This window comes from Vulpes vulpes, chromosome 2, assembly GCF_048418805.1.
Source record: "Vulpes vulpes isolate BD-2025 chromosome 2, VulVul3, whole genome shotgun sequence".
Classification (NCBI taxonomy): Eukaryota; Metazoa; Chordata; class Mammalia; order Carnivora; family Canidae; genus Vulpes; species Vulpes vulpes.
The window spans coordinates 85217765-85239115 of NC_132781.1; the positions used below are offsets into that span (position 1 = coordinate 85217765).

The window sequence follows — 21351 nt, forward strand, 5'->3', positions numbered from 1 at the left end:
AGATGGGAGTGAAAGTGGAACATAGCAACACAGAGTCTGCCTTCTCCGACGAAGTGTCCAGCATCCCGGGCAGAGACGAAGCATTGAAGGGCCATAGGGAGAAGAGAGCCGCGATGTGGTTGGAAAGACCCAGAAAATTTGTATGAAAGGGAACAGTCCCTGAAAACCTAAAGTTGAGCACTGACTTTTCTTTTATGAAAATGATTTCATGAACAAGATGCTTCCAGAGGAGACCAGAAGGATTAACTGAGACAGAGGAGGAGGCAAGAGACATTAAGCAAGCTCATAACTCAGTGGGTGGCTTTAAAAAAAAAAAAAAAGGGTAGGAGGTCGTGAGATGTGAGGATGACCACATGATCGCACAGACCACCCCCTGCATGGGCAGGGTGGCTCTACCAAACTATTTCAAAGATGCTGTGGCTAGAAAGAACAGTTACACTCTTGGGTCCGACACCCTATTGACCAAAATCCTAAGAAGCGCCTTCTATAATGGGATATAGAAGCTATATATAATAAGCGTTTGGATTTTTTTCCCCAAAATTTGTTAACTCCCTTGGAAAAGCCCTAAGTCTTCAAAAATAAGCCCTCCTCTGCAAAGAAAATGAAAGATCCCATTCACAGCAACAACAGGAGAGACTTCAGCCAGTTGTGTATATGGTTAGTGAGAAGAAAGCTAGAAAATTAGAGAAGTGAGAGAAATATTAAAAAAAAAAAAAAGTTGAATAAACATCCCATGTTCCTGGATGGGAGGATCACTATTGAATCATCCGTTCTTCCCAATCAGAGAACCATTTGGGGAAAAAGAAAAAGAAAAGACATCTTCTCTGCGTGATTGTAAGTGAGCCTAGGAAAAGAATCCTAAATGTGGAAAGAGAGGCTAGGGTCTAATTGAAAATAGCGGTTTTATTATAACTATTTTGAATGTTTCACCCATCGGTGAAAATTGACGGTATTTCTGCTTTTTAAGGTAAAATTCATGATTTTCATCTATGTGAGTAGCTGAGAGTTCATTAAATACACTTTGGAAAATAGAGGGGAAAAAGCAGCACTGCCCCTTGCCCGGAGGTAGGCACTGCTAACTTGCCAGTCCCGCGGGGGGTTTACCCTTAATCTGTACGCTTACCTTGGATCAAACGATTTATTCTTTCAACAGTGATGCAGCAAAGGGCTCTTCTAGTTGCTGGGGATACAGCAGGGAACAAAAGATAAAATCCCTGCCCTCAGGTTCTTATATTCTTGGGGCGGGGGGGCGGGGGGTGCGTCTCAGCGGCCTGTTGTGCAGTGCATTGGCCGGTGGCAAGTGCCACGGAGAACCATGGGGTGGGAAGGACGTGGGAGTGGGAGTGGGGTGCAGCTCTAGGTGGAGAGGTCATGGAGGCACCACCGAAAGGTGGCCTTGCCCGGAGATCAGAAGACCTGGTAGGGACGTAGGCCAGGGTGGAAGGGCTGTGAAGTGTGCAGAGTCCGGATTTGGGTGGGGAGGACGGTTTTTATTAATTTCTTTCAACATTTTTATTTGACAAAATGTACCTAATTGACTGTTGATCAGTTCAAACATCTTTATAGGCGTACGGTTTGGGGGTGCACTCGCCGCGTTGCGCGGCCATCGCCACCATCCGTCTCCAGGACTTTTCCATTGCGTCAAACTGAAACTGCAGACACAGAAAACAATTACCCCCGTTCCCTCCTCCCTCCAACCCCTGGCAGCCACTGCTCTACTCTCTGTCTCTGAATCTGACGGCTGCGCGTACCTCACAGACATGGAATATGTAAGATGTGCCCTTTTGTGTCCAGCCGATTTCATAGCAGGGTTCATCTGTTACAGCATGTGTCCAAAAACAAAAATTTTTTTTAGACTGATACCCCATTGTATGTAGTTTATCCGCTTATCTATTTCATTTATCCATTTACCTATTTGTCCGCATTTCACTTACCTATTTATCTATTGATACTTCCACCTTCTGGCTGTTGTGAATGACGCTGCTGTGACCATGGATGCAGATTTTGTTACTAAGTAAAGCAGATGGGATTTGCCAAAGGCTGGATGTGCAGTTTGGGAGAAAAGCGGGGAGCAAGGATGACTCCTCTAAGTTTTTTTGGCCAGAGCAGCTAGAAGGATAAAGTCTATGTTTGTTGAGATGGGGAAGACTGGGGGAATAGATTCTTCTAATTATTTGACATTGCAAAGGATTCACATAGCTAATAAAAGGCTTTGTTAATGTTGGGAGGAGACTTTCGTTCTCTTCCTGCCTGTTCTATGTCCTCTCCTGACTCCCCGCCCCCCCAAAATTACGGCATTTCCGGTTATACTTTCCCCGGTTCACTAAAATATTTCTGTTGGTTCGGCTGGGGCAGGGGGTAGTGTAACACGCCTCGCTTTTAGTGAAGGTTGCTCGGCTTTGTTCGTTTTAAAATTTTGTTTTTAAGTAACCTCTACACTCAACAGGGGGCTCGAACCCACAGCCCCAAGTACAAGAGTCGTACGCTCTACTGACTGAGCCAGCTGGGCAGTCCTGCTGTTCGGCCTTTTTTTTAACAGAAAAGACAACCTGTGTTGAAAAAGGACAGTTAAGGAGCTGGATCCACCTTTTATCCCAGCTCCCCAGGTCACATAAACACCCAGTTGTAACTGCTCCACGCCAGGACACAGGAAAACCAAGCCGACTGTCCCCGCCACATCTCGGGAGTAGGGTCCCAATGCTCTGGTGTTTCTTTCAGTCTCTCCAAACACTGGGTTGTAAGACTTTATTTATTCAATAGTCATTTACTGAGCACCTGCTCGGTGGTTGAGCACTTTGGTTGTGAGAATTCATCAAGATATACTTCTTCCTCTTAAAGAGATTATGGTCTAATTGGAAGACAAAGGAGCACCTAGAAAATGGGTGATAGAAATAGAAGCCCAGGGTAGGGCCAGCTAAGCGGCGTCTAAGGAGGGAGGTACCATCTGATGGGAAAATTGTTTACTTTTAAGGAAAGGGCCCAAGAATGGGAGTAAGCATGGGCACCTTCCCAGAACTGGAGCACCCATGTGTAGCGAGGGCTGGGGGCTGGCTTCAGAGATGGCACGTGGGAAGCAAGCAGAAGTCACATGGGCGGGGTCTTAAGGTCATATAAAGGAGTTTGCACTCTACCCTCGGGGCAGTATGAAGCCACCGAATGGGTTTAATCCAAGAAATGCTAAAATCTAATTTGCACTTGGGAAGTATCCCTTTGGCTGCAGTATGGAGACGCGGCTAGAAGCTGAGCACCCCGGGCATCACTAAGTCCAGCTTGCAGGCTGTCGGGAGGCTGGGCACGTTTTTTGTTTTTGTTTTTGTTCTTGTTTTTGTTTTTCTGGGCACGTTTTGGATGGAGATGACGGCAGCAGGGTTGCCAAAAAGCCGATAGGCCCGAAGATGTCAAGCAGCACGGAACCCGATGGTGTGAAGGGACCAGAATGGAGGCCGGGTCTGTGTCTGTGTCTTACACGGTTGGTGATAAAGCCATTCCCTAGACAGTTCGCACGACGGAAGAGCAAGTTTGGGGGGTGGGGTGGGGAGCAGCGTGCGTGAGGTTTGAGATGTGTCGAGTTCCAAGTCCCCGTGTGGTGGTCAAGTTCAGAGCTGGACGGTGTGTTTGAAGCACACGCAAGAGATGTGAACCCCAGGGCGAGGTTGTGACTGGTCCCCATGTAAGAGGAGCAGCCGCCAGCCTTCCCGGGGATGTTTACTGGTAACGGAAGCCGCCCGACACTGCGAGGAGCCCTTACTTCCCCTTTATTCAGGGCTCGTTTGGACAATCACAGTCCATCGTGTAAGAGCTACGGCCTTGCCCGGCCTCCTGAACAGCTGCGCTGCTACTCTGCGATACGGAAGCGCATCGGAAGCAGCCGCCTGGTGACCTGTCGGCTTTCACGGCTTTCACGGCTGCTCTCCTACCTACCAGAACCCACAGCGACTATCGGCGGTCCCCACAAGTACTTCGGGGGGAGGCGTGCGTAAGCAAAATGTGGCAAAAGTGCCCCGTGGTGGATGACTACATTTAGAAACCTGGACTTAGAAAACCGTTGAGGGGCGCCCGGCTGGCTGGTTGAAGAGCACGTGACTCTTGATCTCGGGGTCATGAGCTTGAGCGCCGTGTTGGGTGTAGAGATTACTTAAATAAAGCCATAAATCAGTAAACAGGTAATGTTCAGTAGGGTCCTTTGCAGTGGTGTCTCAGCCTCAGATGTGCTGCTGTGCAGTGTGACGCGTCAGGAGGGTGCTGCTGGGGTTCGGTTATCCCCTTACTACGGCCTGGGCCCTGACGGGCTTCTCGGGGGCCGTGCTCTCAGGCCTGGTAACCCCAGAGCAATTCCACGGGATCCGAACCTATCCGCAGAAGCTGTCCCAAGTTCCGACACGCAGCTCCAGAAATTGAATTATCCGATTAGCAGGAATGAATGTTTACGTCCTTGATGCACGTTGCCAAATGCCTCTCCAGAGGCGAGGACGTGGCCAACGGAAATATAAATCCTTACAAAGGGCTGTTTCTCCCACACCAACCGTGACAGTCAATTGTTCCAATCTGATCTGATCTGTCCTGTTTCTATGACGACACACCGTGGTATTGATTACTTGCTGCTGCTTTCGTGAATACCTTCTCTGGTCTTTTGGCCTAATGTGTCGGGTCCTTAGCTATTCTTATGAAGATAAATGGTCTATTTTTATAAGCAGGTATTAAGGCTGGATTTCATATATTTGTGGCATTCGCCCAGTTTCTTACCATTTGCTTTTTCGTTATGTTCTTTTCGAACGTGTGGAGCTTTTACATTTTTATGAATCCGATCTTTAAAGCCTCTTTTTGGGGAGGGGAAAAAAAAAAAAAGATAAAGCCTCTTTTTATATTTGTTGTTTTGTTTTGTTGTTTTGTTTTTTTACTGTTCTTAAGCTTAGAAAGTCCTTTCATAAAGCTTTATCTAGACACTTAATAATCACTTCTTGGTTTTTCACTATTATTGGCATGAACTCTTCACCTCCCTGGAATTTGTGTTAATTTGTCTCGCTGCCCTTCCCTCCCCTGTGCTAAACAACTAAGCAAGATTTACAGGGCTGTTTTCGGAATAATTTCCCCTTCCTAAAGGGATATATTATGCCCGGGCAGTCGCTAATAATCCTTACGAGAAAGATAATTTGTGTCCATTTCCAGAATGAACAAACTGAGGTGAGCGGTCAGTCCCCGGGTCAGTGGCAGCGCTGAGCCGCGTGTACCAAGCCGTAAGGTGGGGAAGGCCAGGACACCTGCCAGCCGCCGCCGCTCGCTTCCTTCGATAGTGTGACAAAACGGGTCTTCCTTGAAGCTCGGGGTGGGGGTGAGCCCCAGAAAGAACAAGAGGCCTAGGGCGATTTAAGAAATGTGAAAATTAAATGAGGCAAGCGAAGCTGCTTAGTCCTGCCAGTCGTCAGGGCGGCCGGTTCGCAGCGCGGGGCTTGAATACCAGGGGCTCCGCGCTTCTCCCCAAGGCTGAGGCGGGCAGGACGGCGGTGCCAGGACTGCTCCAGGGAGATCCGGGCACCCCAGGACTCCCCGAGGGGCCTTCTTTGGCCAGCACCCGCACCTGCTCCCAGAGCCAGGCCGCACCTGCTCCCAAAGCTGGGCCTCACCTGGTCCCTGTGCTGGGCCATACCTGGTCCCAGAGCCAGACGGCACCTGGTCCCAGATCCCAGGCTCACCTGGTCCCAGATCCTGGCCACAGGGCCACGCTCCGCCACCTGCCCTGGGTGGGAAAGGCAGGCTGGAGGTGAGCAGCGCATCCCTGGAGCATGCAGACAGGTGGCACGTGTAGACTGCGTGTCCTATGCAACTGACCTTGGGACCCCGCGAAGGGCAGGAGAGTCGTCTGCGGTGTGGGAAAGCAGGCGGCCGAGGGGCCCCGTGGTGCGGTCGGAGGGGCGGCCCCCACCCAGGGCCCCTGCCTGGCCTGGAGGCACCTAGGCCCGTGCTCTGCTGTGCAGACCCCCACCCCCCCAGCGCCCCCCACCCCCGGCAGCAGGGTCGAACTAACCCTGGTCCCTGGCACCCCATCTGGGCCGCGGCAGCCCCGGGGTGGCTGGGGCAGGGGAGGGGCCTCCACTCCCCGGCCTTGCTGGGGGCCCCCCCCAGGGCCCCCACATTCCATTTGGCCAGAGGGGCCTGGGGGGGTGGGGGGCTGCTGGCCACGACCCCCTAGCCCTCCACAGTGGGGGGAGCCCGCGGCCCCATTGTCTGGGCGCCTTCCCTGACCTGCCTGCGGGGCGACGTGTGAAAAGTTAGAGACAAAACTGGTCTCCACAGACTGAGGGGGAGCTTTCTCTACAGAAAGGAAGGAAATACCTCTGTGGGATTTTATTTTTTTCTCTTCCCCTCCCTTCTCCATCCAAAAAATACAAAGAGACTCTGTCTTTAATGCGAATGTCGGCTTTAAATCTTTTAGGTTTGGATTAACTCTGCAAAAGAAAAAAAATCTGACAGGCTTTCAGATATGACGCAGAAAAACTTTTTTCCCCTCAATTCACGTTGTTCATTTGTAAAGCCAAAGGCTGGTGGACTGAATAGTGGGCGCCAGTTGCTTCCCATTCATAGTTAACATCACAATGGTCAGAATTAGCAGCCCAGAGACTCCACCACCACTTTTGCCTTTTCCACCAGCGACGTTTAGTACAAGGTGGCAAAGGCAGGCATAAATCGTTCTTCCTTTGCCCCTAAACTAAAATAGATTAAAATGAAGGCAAGCAAATGAGGCATTTTCAGTTGCAGGACTTAGACTCTTATCCACCTTTCACTCCAGAAAGAAAAAGAAATGTGGTTGGGTTTGTGTGTGTTTGAGCTTCTTTTTTTTTTTTTTTTTTTGCTTTTTTTTTATTTTGCTTTTTTTTTTTTTTTGCAGTTACCTCACTAAAAAGCTTCCTTCAATCTAAACAAAACCCACTGATTTGATAGACATTTCCTATTACATAGTAATTGTTGGTTTTCACTATTGAAGATGTCAGCAAACATGTTGAATATCATGTTTTGCTTATAAAATAAAGTGACTTTTATGTGAATATTTTTCGTCTTGTTGGTGTCTAGAATATAGGTGCTGTTTCACTGAATCCACGTGGCCACATTTATTTTCTGAAATTCTTTTGTAATGGCATCTTTTTAAACATGCTCAGAGCTATTTAATCCTATATAAGGGGGGAAAAAAGACCATAACATCCTTGAACTGACAGGCTATCTCAATGAGGCCCTGTTTAATGCAAAAAAAAAAAAAAATCGAGCAACCGTTCCTGGTCTTCCGTTGATCGTCAAAATGGATAGGTAATCTCAAACTTAGATTAAAAATCTCAAACTTAATTTAAAATTAGTGATCCTCATATTACGCAAAGATTGACTAGGATCGTTAACACCATAAGAAACTCTAGGTCATTTTTAACTCCCAACCACACTTAATTTAAAGAAAAAAAATTCTTGTGATTTTGAGCAGAGTATAAATGTGCATGCATGAGTTGACGGCTTTTTAACGGAGTCGCAGCAATATATTTATGCGCTTGAGTGGGCACTGCAAATTTAGTCTGATAAATAGCCTCAAAGTGAAATAAAATATTTCTTTTGGTTTTATTGTATGACATACTCCTTTTAAACTCTGTGTAATCTGATTATATTACAGAGGGATTTTATTTTATTATAATTGCAAATAGCTAATAGATTTATTAATTTTTTAGCCATAGAATCATTTTCTTTGCAACCTGAAAGTTTCTGATATAGTGATTTGTTATTTAATACAGAGGAATGGTTGAAATTATTTTTAATGCACTGTTATTTGGGGTTTACACACTAGATACTTGGTTTGACTTTTGCAGGAACAGGACATACCAATAGGAGTCATGTAAATGTTTGAACAAAATTTTATTCTAATGTAGATATCTTAATTTGACTATACTGTATCGTGGTTTATCTGGATGATTTTTTTAAATTTGTCTAATATTTTACAAAAGTTAATTTTTATTTGCCAGGAATAGTAAATTTGGTTTCTAAGTAGGATTTAATTTACATGTTGTATTATAAGAGAATGTAAGCCAGAGTATTATTTGAAATTTGCTCCAAAAGATTGGGTTTTGATATTCTATGTTATAAAAAAAGGTCAGAGTTTATTACTTCGCATATTGACCGCAGTAATAAAAACCTCACGTAAAAAAGTATGAAAACATTTGGCACATGATAAAACCTTGCTCTATTAGCTGCTTAAGGGGGAAACAAATAGATGTAGTAAAGACATGTCTTAACACATTTGGCTTTTAATTCCACATTGTGCACAAGTTTGGATTTAAAGTCCTTGTTTATCCTCTCGCAGAGTGAGATTTTTAAAAATTATTTTACCTAAAATTGTACGAAAACTAAACATGAATGACGTGCGTCTTGGTTGCTCAGGTAATGTCGTTTCTGATGCTTTCCTCAGGCTGCCATGCTGTTCAGTTCTGGCGTCTTCTGGATGGGCCTGTTGTTCATCCCTGTGGCATCATTACTTCTTGATGTGGTGTACAAAGTGTGAGTATAGTTCTCAGTTATATACGCAAAAATGTAGATGTATATTAGTCCTCAGAGGTCTCCAGTTTATAACATCAGGCCGAGGATGTAGAGTTCACAAAGTGGGAATTAGTAATATTAATTAATTGTGCATCTGTAAATAAAGAAGAAATGAGTGACTAAGGAATTAGGAAATTAGTGTGAAGATGGAATGAGAAGTAAAGCAAGTACTTTCAATGAATATTAAACAGTACACTGTTAGAAGTCAGCTCGAGGAACGCCTGGGAGCGTCTGCCTTCAGCTCAGGGCATGATCCTGGGGTCCCGGGATCGAGTCCCATGTCAGGCTCCCCACAGGGACCCTGCTTCTCCCTCTGCCTGTGTCTCTGCCTCTCTCTCTCTCTGTTTCTCATGAATAAATAAAATCTTAAAAAAAAAAAAAAAAAAAGAAAGAAAGAAATCAGCTCAAAAAATCCATTCAAGGTAGAAGAAAAATCTGTTATCTCAAAACACATATATTTTATTAATGAACAGTAGTTGTGGGGAAAAAAACAGGTTTTTACCTGCCTTTTTCAAAGCAAGGTACAATATAGATTGGAAGAAACTAAAACTTGATCAGAAGAAACTGGAATGAACCAAAAACTTTAGTTTTCCTCAAGGACTATCAGTTTTAAAAATTGTATCTCTTCCCACAAAAAAAAAAGATATCATTAAAGTTAATTACATGACTTTTTCTAAGAACTGTGAGAGCTAAAAAAAAACAAAAACAAAAACAAAAACAACTGTGAGAGCTTTAATAGCATAAATCTAAACCATTCCTTGGAAGACTGTTGTTTCTGTAATTACATAATGCTCCAAATTACTGTGATTTTTATTTTATTTTTTTTATTTTTTATTTTTTTTAGATTCTATTGAAAAATACTTGCCTGTACTCTGGTTCCTGTTGTACCTAGCAGCACATAATAAACCAGTTTTGCAAAGTGTTACAAAGTCTGCACACAAAGATTTACATGCAAATGCTTTTTTCTGTCCCTCCCAGCATCAAGAGGACTGCTTTTAAAACCTTAGTAGATGAGGTTCAGGAGCTGGAGGCGAAATCTCAAGACCCAGGTGCAGTTGTGCTTGGAAAAAGGTAAAGTGCCCATCAAACATGTTCTTCCCCAAGAGAAGTTTAGGTTTTACTGGTGGTAAGAAATAGGCGGTGAAACTTAGAAGTAAGTGGTAAAACTCCTATTTATCACCTAACATGAGGCTGGCAGTGTCGATGACCCATTTCAGAATCAGAGGGACGTGGATTGAGATCAACTCCGTCCTTCACTGAGCTGTGTGACCTGAGCCAAGTGGCTCAATGCCCTTGAGCCTCAACTTTCTCGCCTATAAAATGGGGATAATAATACTTCCCTCATGGCTCATTTTTAGAATTAAATAAGATATAATCAACGAAGCAGGTATCTAGGTGTCTGGTCTTCATGAGCCTTAAATTAATGGTCGTTACAAATATTATTGTATTATTAAAATGAAAGGGTGTAAAAAACAAAAAGTCTTTTAGCTTGAAACAATTTCCGTAACAAAATAGTAAGTGATGGAAATGAGCGCGGATACAGGACAGCGTGTGCTGCGCTGGGGACGGAGCCCGCGTGCATCCGGGTGTCGTGGCCTGTCGCCCGGGTCCCTCCCGCACCGCCGCTGCCGCAGCCAAACAGGATCGGAAACTGATCAAGTTCACTGCGGTCACAAAACATTGTTGGAAAGGAATCTAAGGATTCAGAGACGGTCCGTGGTAACACGATTGCGAAGATGATGGTGGAGTCAGGCGCAGGAAGGGGGCTCAGGCTTAGTCTACACCGCAGGCAACACGTGTGTGTCTGCCACTCGCAGAGCACTCCCTGGGTGCTGGGCGCTGCACACACGCTGCCCATGGGATCCCCCCAGGATCCCAGGCAGATTAATCACCCCATTCTTCGCAGAGGAGGAAACTGAGACTTGCAGTTCTCACTCAGAAGTCACAAAGCAGGGCCTTGAGCCCACAATGACCAATTCTGGGGCCCCTGCTCCTACCCATTCACTCTTCTTCCCCCTTTGCTGTCTTCCAAGACTGGGGGATACCAGCAAAAACAGCCCCCACCAGCCTGACCACGTGCTTGACCTCTTGCCCTCCTCTGGGTTGGCATCCCTGGGTTGGACCCTGGGGGGCTCAGTGGTTGGGCATCTGCCTCGGGCTCAGGGCGTGACCCCAGGGTCCTGGGATCAAATCCCATGTCGGACCCCCGCAGGGAGCCTGCTTCTCCCTCTGCCTGTGTCTCTGCCTCTCTCTGTGTGTCTCTCAAGAATAAATAAATTAAATAAGAAAGAAGAAAGAAAAGAAAAGAAAAGAAAAAAGAAAGAAAGAAAGAAAGAAAGAAAGAAAGAAAGAAAGAAAGAAAGAGAAAGAAAGAAAAAGTGAAGGAAGGAAGGAAGGAGAAAGGAAGAAAAAAGAGCAAGGAAGGAAAGAAAAAGAGGAAGGAAGGAAAAAAGGAAGGAAGGAAGGAAGGAAGGAAGGAAGGAAGGAAGGAAGGAGAAAGAAAATAGAGGAAGGAAGGCAGGAAGGAGAAAGAAAGGAAGAAAAAAGAAAAGGAAGGAAGGAAGAAAAGAAAGAAAGAAAGAAGAAAGAAAGAGAGAGAGAAAGAAAGAAAGAGAAAGAAAGAAAAAGTGAAGGAAGGAAGGAGAAAGGAAGAAAAAAGAGCAAGGAAGGAAAGAAAAAGAGGAAGGAAGGAAAAAAGGAAGGAAGGAAGGAAGGAGAAAGAAAATAGAGGAAGGAAGGCAGGAAGGAGAAAGAAAGGAAGAAAAAAAGAAAAGGAAGGAAGGAAGGAAGAAAAGAAAGAAAGAAAGAAAGAAAGAAAGAAAGAAAGAAAGAGAAAGAAAAGAAAGAAAGAAAGAAAGAAAGAAAGAAAGAAAGAAAGAAAGAAAGAAAGAAAGAGAAAGAAGAAAGAAAGAGAGAGAGAGAAAGGAAAGCCCCTACGTTGAGAGTTCTGAGCTCCGCTCCCCCCGAGGTCCCCGTCTGGTCCGCTGCTGCCACAGAGGGTCGCTCCGCCAACCTTCTCTCTCTCACTGTAGCTGCAACAGGGACGTGCAGGACCCGAGCTCACAAAATCGTGACTCAGACTGTAGACTGAGGACTGTGAGGGGGGCCTGTGCTGTCACTGCCCCTAGCGGGACATTGCTTGTACCTGGGAGCGTGCGCACAGGCCTTAGGTCAAGGCCCGGGTCAAGGCCTGCGTGCGATCCCTGCTCGTCCCGGCTCCTAGCACGTGGGTGACTCCGGCAGTGCAGCTGAGGTTGTGATGTGACCTCGTGTCCTGGTGACTCAGTGGCTCTGCCGTGTGGGCCACTCCTGCCACGAAAAAAAAAAAATGACTCAGAGGGGCCCCTGGGTGGTCAGTCAGTTGAGCGTCAACTCTTGATTTCAGCTCCGGTCATGACCTCAGGGTCTTGAGATCGAGCCCCACATCAGGGCTCAGGGAGCTTCCTTCTCCTCCTGCCCCCCCCCCCTCAACATTTACCTGCTCGCTCGCTCGCTCTCTAAAATAAATCTTTAAAAAATAAGTCAGAGGAGCACCTGACTGGCTCAGTAGGTAGACCATGTGGCTCTTGATGTTGGGTTGTGAGTTTGGACTCAACGTTGGGTGTAGAGATTAATAAAAAAGAGAGGGAGAGCCTGAAAGGAGTGACGTGAGCCCCACCGTAAACGAGCAGCCTTCCCATAGAGGGTGCGCAGGTAAGTTTCCGCGGCTGCGTCATTTGCCTACAGTGACGGCTCAGCCTTTCTCAGGAACGAGTTTGCTGTCAGCTGAAGGCCACAGACGAGGCCCAGGGAGGCCCCACGGCCCCCGATGCGGATGCTGCACCCTCCTGCGGGGCGCTGGCTGCCAGAGAGGAACCAAGGGGCCCGTGAGGGCAGGAGAACGGCGACTGCTTGGAAAGTCTCCGCTTGGAATAACGACGTTCCAGAGCAACTAGGGATCGTCACATGGATTTCGCTGCCAGGATCTTTTTTTTTTTTTTTTTGAGACTTTATTTGTAAGAAATCTCTATACCCAACGTGGGGCTCGCGCGCTCACAGCCCCGAGATCAAGACTCGCAGGTGCCCCGCGGACACGGTGACGTTAGGAACCTCGGAGAATGAGATTGATGTAAAATCTCAAAAAAGTTAGCTCATCTTATCTACGTTTCCAAAGAGGAGGAAATCGTGATTTCTGAGTATTCGAGCGAAATCAGACCTATTTTGGTTGCAGAACACCGGGTTATTGTACACCCCCCGCCTTCGCACCTGCTGCTCCCGTGTTGAGAAGCTGACGCCCTCCTACAGACGGGCGGTCTAATCCTGACACTTCTCAAAACTCAACTCAGGTGCGATTACCTCGCCTTTCCTGGGGTGAAGTTAGTTCCTCCTCTGCTGTCTGAGCGCCTCGTGCTCCTGTCGTTACAGGTATTACAGTGTGTGTGTTTACCGTGTGTCTCAGTTCCCCCCACTGGACTGAGGGCCTTGAAGAAGCAGCCTCCTTGTCAGTCTGAACCGCAACCCAGCACCTAGCGCAGATCCAGGAACACCGTATAGCGCGATGGGCGATCAGATGGTCCAGGGCACGAACGGAGGAGTGAATGAATGGATGAATGAATGAATGAATGAATGAATGAACGAACGAACAAACAAGTGAAAGAATGGCTGAGTAGTGGGTGGTAAATAAATGACTGACCCGTGGGTAGTCTCAATAAAAACACGATTCAGAAGAACATAGAACCCCACATAGGATCCATCTCCCGAACGAGTCATCCGAGGTAGCCATGGCTGACCTCTCACCTAGACGGAAGTGGTAATGGTCTTGTAAGTTGATCGGCCCCGATTTTTTTTCTTTTTTCTTAACTATGAGTCTTTTTTTTAAAAGATTTTATTTATTTGACAGAGAGAGAAAGAGGCACGAGCAGAGGGGAGCGGGTGCAGGGAGAGGGAGAAGCAGACTCCCCGCAGAGCAGGGAGCCCGACCAGGGGCTCGACCCCGGGACCCCGGGACCACGACCTGAGCTGAGGGCAGACGCTCAACCCACAGAGCCGCCCAGGCGCCCCAGCCCCAGTTTTTTGCCGCCTCCATCAAGCGCTACAGTGGAGTCGGGCTCCACCCAAAGGGAAACTGCATCAGAGGAACCGTAACTTCTAAGTACTGTGTCCAGATTAGCTTTCACGATCATGTATTTCTCGTATGTGCTCTTGTTCAAGAACTAAAACGTTTTGGTTAAAACAATCTTGTGTTAGCAGAAATGCTAGGTCCCTCACCGTACTATCCAGAGAATTACATATATTCATTCCAATTGAACATGGGAATTGGGGGGAGGGAGATGTAGCTCATCGCCCGAGTACAGTAATCCTGCTTTTGAACCTCGGGTCACGGTAGAAATCAGTTTAAGGTGTTGGGAGAATGAATGCACGTCTTACCTCTGACCTCTGTGTAGCTGTTGGCTTACTGGTTTTGGTGAAGAAAACAACGTCTATGCTATGAAACCCGGTTTTTGCTGTTACTTTTTGCAGACAGGCTCCAACACTAGGGAGCCTAGGCATCTATAATTCCAAGATGCAAAAAAAAAAAAAAAAAAAAAAATTGGAATTCAATTTTTTCCCCTTAGGTTCATAGCAAACATTTGCTGGAAAAACCTAAAACTGTTTGTTCTATAAATATAGAGGCATTAATGGTGTTTATGTTTTTCTGTAGTGTAAATATTTATGCACTTTATAGCAGAAAATGTAAATTTTTTGGAATATGGGCCTCTGGGATCTCACTGGGGGTATTACATCTATAAGTTGTATGTGACATCTCACTTTTTCTAGAAACAAAACTATAACAAAAACAAATGTGAATTCAAAAACCCCAGTGCTTTAAAATAAGGAATCGTAGACCCTGGGCTTGGGCAGGGCAGCCACCTCTGGACGCCTTTCATGAGTGTGGGAAGGAGGGCATCCTACAGACAGGCAAATACCATCATGAGAGTCATCTTTTTTTTTTTTTTTTTTAAAGAGTCTATGTATTTATTCCTGAGAGACCCAGAGAGAGAGAGAGAGAGGCAGAGACCCAGGCAGAGGGAGAAGCAGGCTCCCTGCTGGGAGCCCGATGCTGGACTCCATCCCGGGACCCCCTGGGCCAAAGGCAGACGCTCAACCGCTGAGCCCCCGGGCGCCCCCATAATTTTTTATATCTGACTGTAGACGTCAGCCAGCACAGCAGCAGCAGCCATTACTAAATAAATAGTTTTACCCTAGGATCTTCGGGTCATTCCTCCTTAATTTGTCCATCACTGTGCCCTTAGCTTTAAAGACAGAGCACGGAAGGCTAAAAGTCAGGTCATTTGGCCTTGTGGACGGCGACGGTGGCCTCTTTCAACCTTGATCTGTATTATTTATCTTTCAAAACAGCCATTTTTACATTGTCCCCCAACCAACAGAAAAGGAACTATATTGCTCAGTTTCCCCATGGATTTGTATCCGTGTTACATACGGAATCTCTGCAGAGGTCTAGGATAGGAGCACGTACCCAGCGTTTTGCCCTAAGCTAAAGCTAAAGCTTTGTCCTACAGGGAAAAAAAAATGGAATTTCTAAGTTTTGGGGGGTTTTTTTGTTTTTTTTGGGTTTTTTTGTGGGTTTTTTGGTTTTTTTGTTTTTTTTTTTGCATCTTGGAATTATAGATGCTTAGGTTCCCTAGCGTTGGAGCCTGTCTGCAAAAAAGTAACGGCAAAAACAGGGATTCATAGCATAGACGTCGTTTTCTTCACCAAAACCAGTGGTCAGAGGGAAGACTTGCATTTCTTCTCCCAACACCTTCCCACGATGGGAGCCCTTGTGTCCGGCATTTGTAAAGGGAAGTGGAGGAGTGTGACGTGTTCTCTCCTCCGGAGCACAGACCAGGGCGGCCGTCCTGTCCCTACACGTTCCGCGGATGGTGCGTCCTCCACTCTCGGGGGATCCGTTTTAATGAGTCAACCAGAAGAGCTTGCCAGCCCAGCATAAAGACCATCGCGAATTAACCGCTCTTCAAAACCTACTGAAAATACCTGAAGGCAATGTGTTCCGGGACTGTAAATAGGTTTTTGCCTATGCTTAATGCTTCTAAATGAAGTCTTATGTTAAAACACAGTGTTTTGAAACACCTTACCTCTGGGACGCCTGTGGGGCTCAGGGGGTGAGCATCTGCCTTTGGCTCAGGGCGTGACCCTGAGGTCCTGGGATCGAGTCCTGCGTGGAGCCTGCTTCTCCCTCTGCCTGGGTCTCTGCTTCTGTCTCTGTGTCTCTCATGGATAAATAAATAAAGTCTTCAAAAAAAAAAAAAAAGCCACCTTACCTCTACCGGATTCTGAAGCTGAAACATTTTCATGGGCTTGGAAATAAGGGGACGGTGTTTAAGTGGCACTTGCGTAATTGCATTGAGCAAATTTTGAATTTGCGTAGCGTGGCACGTAAATGAAAGACCACACAAAATTAACACTAGGGACTCAGAGCCGTGATTAGATGGGGTCTTTACACGAGCAGTTCTCCAAGTCTTTTTCTCCTCCTCGCGGCGCTAAGCTAGTCTAGAAAGACCCGAGTTTCAACGCGTGTATTAATGTTGCCGCGTTGCCCGTAGACCGTATAATGTGACTTGACAGGAGCAGCGATGCCCGTAAGGAGCGCTGAGGACTACGTCATTTTGAAACGATGAGTCGCTCCCGAAAGGGATAGGAGAAGGCTAGAGCCCCATCGTCGTCGTCGTCGTCGTCATCATCATCATCGCTCCTTGTTACTCAGCACCATCCCGTGGGGGGCACTTGGGTTTCGCAGGAGGGACTCCGCCCTACAAGAACCAAGGCAAGGGGCTCGGTGAGCTCAGGGTACACAGAAACCCTAGTAGTTTTCCTAGTGGGGACATTAGACTAAAACTCCGGTGCAGCAGGAGACGCGGCGTGTGGAGCCGACGTTGACTCCACGCCGGGGCCTTGGGAAGGATCCTCACAAAGTCGTTTTGTTGTTTTGGGGCCGTCTCTGTTCTGGGTGATTTTTTTGTGCATGTGATAAATTCCTCGGGAGCTGGGGCCGTGGGAAAGGTGGAGAGGGTTAGTGTTCATTGAGTGCTTCCGAGCGCCCGTCACCCCGAATGCCCGCCGTTGGCCTGGGGGCCGGCGATTGTCCTCCCGGTGTGGATGAGAGGTCGGGGGGCTTGCCAGGGCGGGGGGTGGTGGCTGAAGGACTCCAGAGCCCAGGCTCGGTCCCCAGTATTGTGCTCCTTTCCAAGAAAGAAGCCTTCTTGCTGCGCTTTCTCTCTTTCCGGAGCCCCAGACATGACCTGGACAGTCAGCCAGGGCCCCGCGTCGCCCCCTACGTGCCACATCTCACTCCGAGGTTTCCCAGCGTGCGCGACGAAGCTCTCCCATCTGTCTCCTGAGCGTTCCGTGTTACGATATTCCAGTATTGGGCATCGCAGGAAGGCCAGCCTGAAACCTGGAAAATGTGTTTTGGGAAGAAGCGGCCCCAGGACGTAGGTGGCCATCCTGGCGCGGCCCCAGTCATTTCCCTCCTGAGCCCCGAGACTGCCCAGCACCCCGTCGTCTGCCATGAACAAAAGCAGACCACCTGCTGCTAAAGCTGCGGAGTTCCTCAAAGCACTTAGATATTTTAGTGCTCCTCGGGGTCCCCGGGTCTGTAACGTTAGATCATGTTAAGAACAGAGTAAGACAAGGGACTCTAAACACGGCCCGTCTTCTCGCTCCCCGTGTCTGTTTGTTTCACTGATAAAAAACAAAGTTTTACAACTGTTTGCAAAACCACTGGCGTTTTAGATTATTTAGATTTTTTTTTTTTTTTGCCTTAACGTAGCTAATTCCCAGTGACAATGAAGTATGCCTAATAAGTGCCAGTTAACATCCCTAGATTTTAAAAAAATATGTGTGGAAGATAACTACAGATGTCAGCGTTTCTAAATATTTTACTTCGGCAAACGCCTAAATGTTTGTGTGATTCCAAGTTCGTTCTGCAGATGATCCTTTTATTTTGTGTGTGTGATGAAAACTGTTCGCTTTCAGGATTTCAAAAAATTTGGCAAAATACAGAGCTGACATAACTAAGAACAATTTAACAGAGACTTTCATAGTGGGAAAAACACAAGATGGAAATTTTTCAGCTGAGTCCATTACAGTGATTAAAACAAAATTGCATAAACATTTGCTGTAACACATGTGAATTATTACTTATTAGCTCTTTAGGCTTATTAGCGTTCTTTGGTATCAAAGCAAAATTCTCTAAACCGTTGGAGAAGTGGCATGATTGGGAGGACTGGTGATATTTAAAGTGTGTTTCACAATAATTGGTCGGATTCATTTATTTGACAAATAATTGGCTTCCTGCTGTGGGAGACACCGTTCTATGTGCCGTGGAAAAAACCAGATGCGTTATTTCTTGCAGTGTGCGTTTAGAAGTCACATAATTAATTACATGGATTTGTTTCTGTGGAGATGATTCTAAACGTTTATCGAAAGATAAATATTTTCCTTGTCATCTTACCTAGTACTTTCTGAAAATAGTTTTTTCTTTTTTTCTTTCTTTTTTTTTTTTTATGAAATCAAGGAACACATTTCCTATTGGAGTGGTAATGGAACTTTTCTGGTTAAAAAGTCTATGAAATTTCTTCCTTGTGTAATTTTTTAGGATTTCTTTACATAACTAAAAAAATAAAATAAAATAGTAGCTTACCCCGAAATACGTGCAAAGTTGTAAAAAGATGCACGGTAATCATTTTTGTGACTCAAAAAAATGCCACGCTCAGAACGTACATGGTAAGTCAAGCGAGATTTTTAGAGGTCAACGACACTCCTGGCCGATTTGTTTTTTTTTTTTGTTTTTTGTTTTTGTTTTTTTTTTGTTAATTGTGTTGTACGGCTTCTGTATCCCCCTTTGACTTCAGTATAACTGGGGGGTGGGGAAATCTTTTGGCTGGATTATTGGGAACAAAACTCTCCTCAGCTATGGGAAAAACCGCCCTCGAAAGTATCTAAATACTTTAAATCTCATTTGCCATCTGAGAAAATGGGGTAAAAAGAATCCCTAGGCCGCGGACTTCTCAGGCAAGCTTTTGTCTAAGGCTGACTCTCTCTGGTGGTCCTGTGGGCACACCCGGGTCTCTGGCGAGTCGATAATTCATTTCACACATTTGCACCTGCTCCACAGCCTCACGGAGAGGGCGCAACTGCTCAAGAACGTCTTTAAGAAGAACCATGTGAACTTGTACCGCTCGGAGTCCTTGCAACAAAACCTGCTCCGTGAGTATCTGAGCCGTGACTCGTAGGTAGATTGCCCGTACATAGATCGTGGGGCTTCAGCTTTCAGGGGCGCAGCGTTTCGGTTTTGAGGGACGCCCAACTACCTAATACCTGCCACCGGCCTTGCCGACTCGCGCCCCTTACTTAGGTAAATAGCCGGCGTGAGGAGAGCTTGTGACCGCAGCCCGCTCCCTCACAGCAGCAAAGACAAAGCAGCTTAGCGTCTTGCTGCTGGCCCTTGAAGAAATACTATTTCCACATGCCCCCTTGCTTCCTTAAATCCGAAAAAAAAGAACTAGTGGAATAAATCTTGACTCCTAAAAGCCCCCTCTGTATTGTTATCTTTTCTACTTGAATAACTCTGCAAGGGCTTTGGCAGCTTTCGCTCAGCGCAGCGAAACATCTATTTCCCCCCCCCCCCCAAAAAAAATTTATGAATCTTCAGAGCTGTAAGAAATTATTAGGTATCGGGCCCTCTTAGCATTTCAAGGATCTAAAAAAGAATATAATATATAAAGCCCTGTGGCGCATGGGTTCGTGTTAGTGATCTGTCTTTTGTTTCATGTTGTTTCCACGTGTGATTTATTTTCACTTATCTTTATAGTCATGTTTAATGCCCTTGCCTTTTGTACTTCAGGAGGCCTTTTCTAGAGATGTGACCCCGTCCCGGGTGCAGGGGGTGGGGGGTGGGGGCAGGTCGTGGCTTATCCCCGACCATGCTGGGGCAAGAGTGAGTTTCTCTGTGGATGCTGAGAGCCGAGGACGGTGTCGTCCCGAGGAAGGGGACCCCTTTTCCGGCACCCGCAGTTCATCTCTGCCTCCTTCCCATTCTCGCTTGTCTCCGGTCCAGTGATCTGGATGGAGGGAGAGCGTGCACCCCTACAGCCGACACCCCCTCCAGTGGCCTGGGAGCAGAAGTCGGATGGCTCGGATTTGAGATGCCAAGAGGAGACCCGGGACGGGGGTGGGGGGGGGCTGCGAGCACCTGCTCAGCCACCCAGGGCGGTGGGGGGGGCACAGCGGTCACAGCCTCTCCGCCAGCCCGAGCCTCAGGGTGCAGTAGGGTCATCTTTGGGGGATGTAAGAAAACCTGCGTCTCCCTCGTGCTGCAGAAGGCAGGCGGGCATATGGGGCCCCGAGTTAGAGCAGGAGCTCTGGGAACTCCGCAGCAGACCTGCCCAGTGACTTCCCAGCGATCATTTCTGTCTTGTCCTCCACTTACAGACGGGTATGCTTTCTCACAAGATGAGAACGGAATCGTGTCCCAGTCTGAGGTGATCAGAGCCTACGATACCACGAAGCAGAGACCCGACGAGTGGTGATGGCACGGGGAGCTCTCAGGTCTTTCCGGAACCTGCCGGCCGATCCCAGTCCGGCGCAAGGAAGGGGAAGGGGATCTGAGCTCATCCCATCGGCCGACCGTCAGATCCGTGCCCATCCCACAGTACCCTGTGCCACTCTAACACCATCTCGTTCAGATTTTTTCAAGTGTTCGCTGAGTCTTTGTAAGCAGAAGGTGAAAATGACCTTGTACCTTGCCCGAACGCTTTCCTAAGCTGAGGATAGGTCAGTAAGTCTTAGGCCGTTGCTCTGGGGCTGTAACTGTCAATTCAGCAGATATAAACCCACAAGGCGACCGACCATTAAAAAAAAAAAAAAAAACCCTCTAAAGTGGTAATAATTTAAAGGGACTCTTGATATCCAGACTTAGATTCCAGAACATGCTGAAAAAAGCCAGCGCTCTTCTCTAAGGAACTGACTGCCCTCACTGAGCAAAATTTCTAAACAAGACATTAATGAGTGTTTGTGTCAAAAACCGTCCTGATCAGTGTTTGCCAAAGACGCTCAGTACGTGTATTTCCCACCCCGTAGTCATTTGCCCAGAAACTAAGAGAGCGTGTACCTCCAGTTCTGCTGTAAGATCCGCATGCTTGATTCTTCAGATGTGAGAAGTGATCCGCAAAAATGAGTATTTCAAGGCATTTGCTACTAACCTCTGTGATGTCGCACCTCTGGCCTTACAGATGCTTCTGTCTCGTTTGTCTTGTTCACTCGTCGGCGCTTGGAGGGCCCACGGGCAACGTGATGCTGCCTTTGCAGTCCTGGTTTCTAAGCCGTGTTTGTCTCCCCATCAGCTCCGAGGAGGCGTCCTCCTCGTGTAGATTTTTCTAGAAATCTGGCTTCTGCTGAAGACTGAGCGCCGTCACTTTGTCTTACGGTTTCCCCCTCGAGCAAAACATGCTTCTGTATTGGTGTGGGATCCGTGGGCTTCCACGGGGGGCTTCGGGGACCCCTTGGGATAAGTGCATGGGCTTCTGTGATGTCCCCGGGCTCGGCTTTTGTCCCGTGTCGCCTGCTGTGTGCGTAGCACCCCCCGGGCTTGTTGGGCGGCTCCCCAGAACCACTCACACTAATGTGCTGCTAACTGGGACAGATCCGTGGGACACAGGAACACCTGTCGGACTCAGACCCGTAACTTTACCGCCAAAGTCGGTCTTCACCCCAAGTAGCTTCTGTTACTAGGTCTTTTTTTTTTTTTTT

General features: G+C 47.0%; 1 protein-coding gene across 6 annotated transcripts in view; it reads left to right on the forward strand.

Annotated features, from left to right (window-relative positions):
* Window positions 1–21351, forward strand: part of ATP8A1 (ATPase phospholipid transporting 8A1) — a 223950-nt gene that overhangs the window by 199275 nt on the left and 3324 nt on the right. For all 6 annotated transcript variants that reach the window (XM_072749097.1, XM_072749099.1, XM_072749096.1 and 3 more), the window contains 4 exons: window positions 8435–8523; window positions 9541–9633; window positions 18719–18810; window positions 20035–21333. In XM_072749097.1, the coding sequence (XP_072605198.1) occupies window positions 8435–8523; window positions 9541–9633; window positions 18719–18810; window positions 20035–20132 (372 nt within the window). In that variant the 3' untranslated portion in view covers window positions 20133–21333. The remainder of the gene's footprint in view (window positions 1–8434; window positions 8524–9540; window positions 9634–18718; window positions 18811–20034; window positions 21334–21351) is intronic.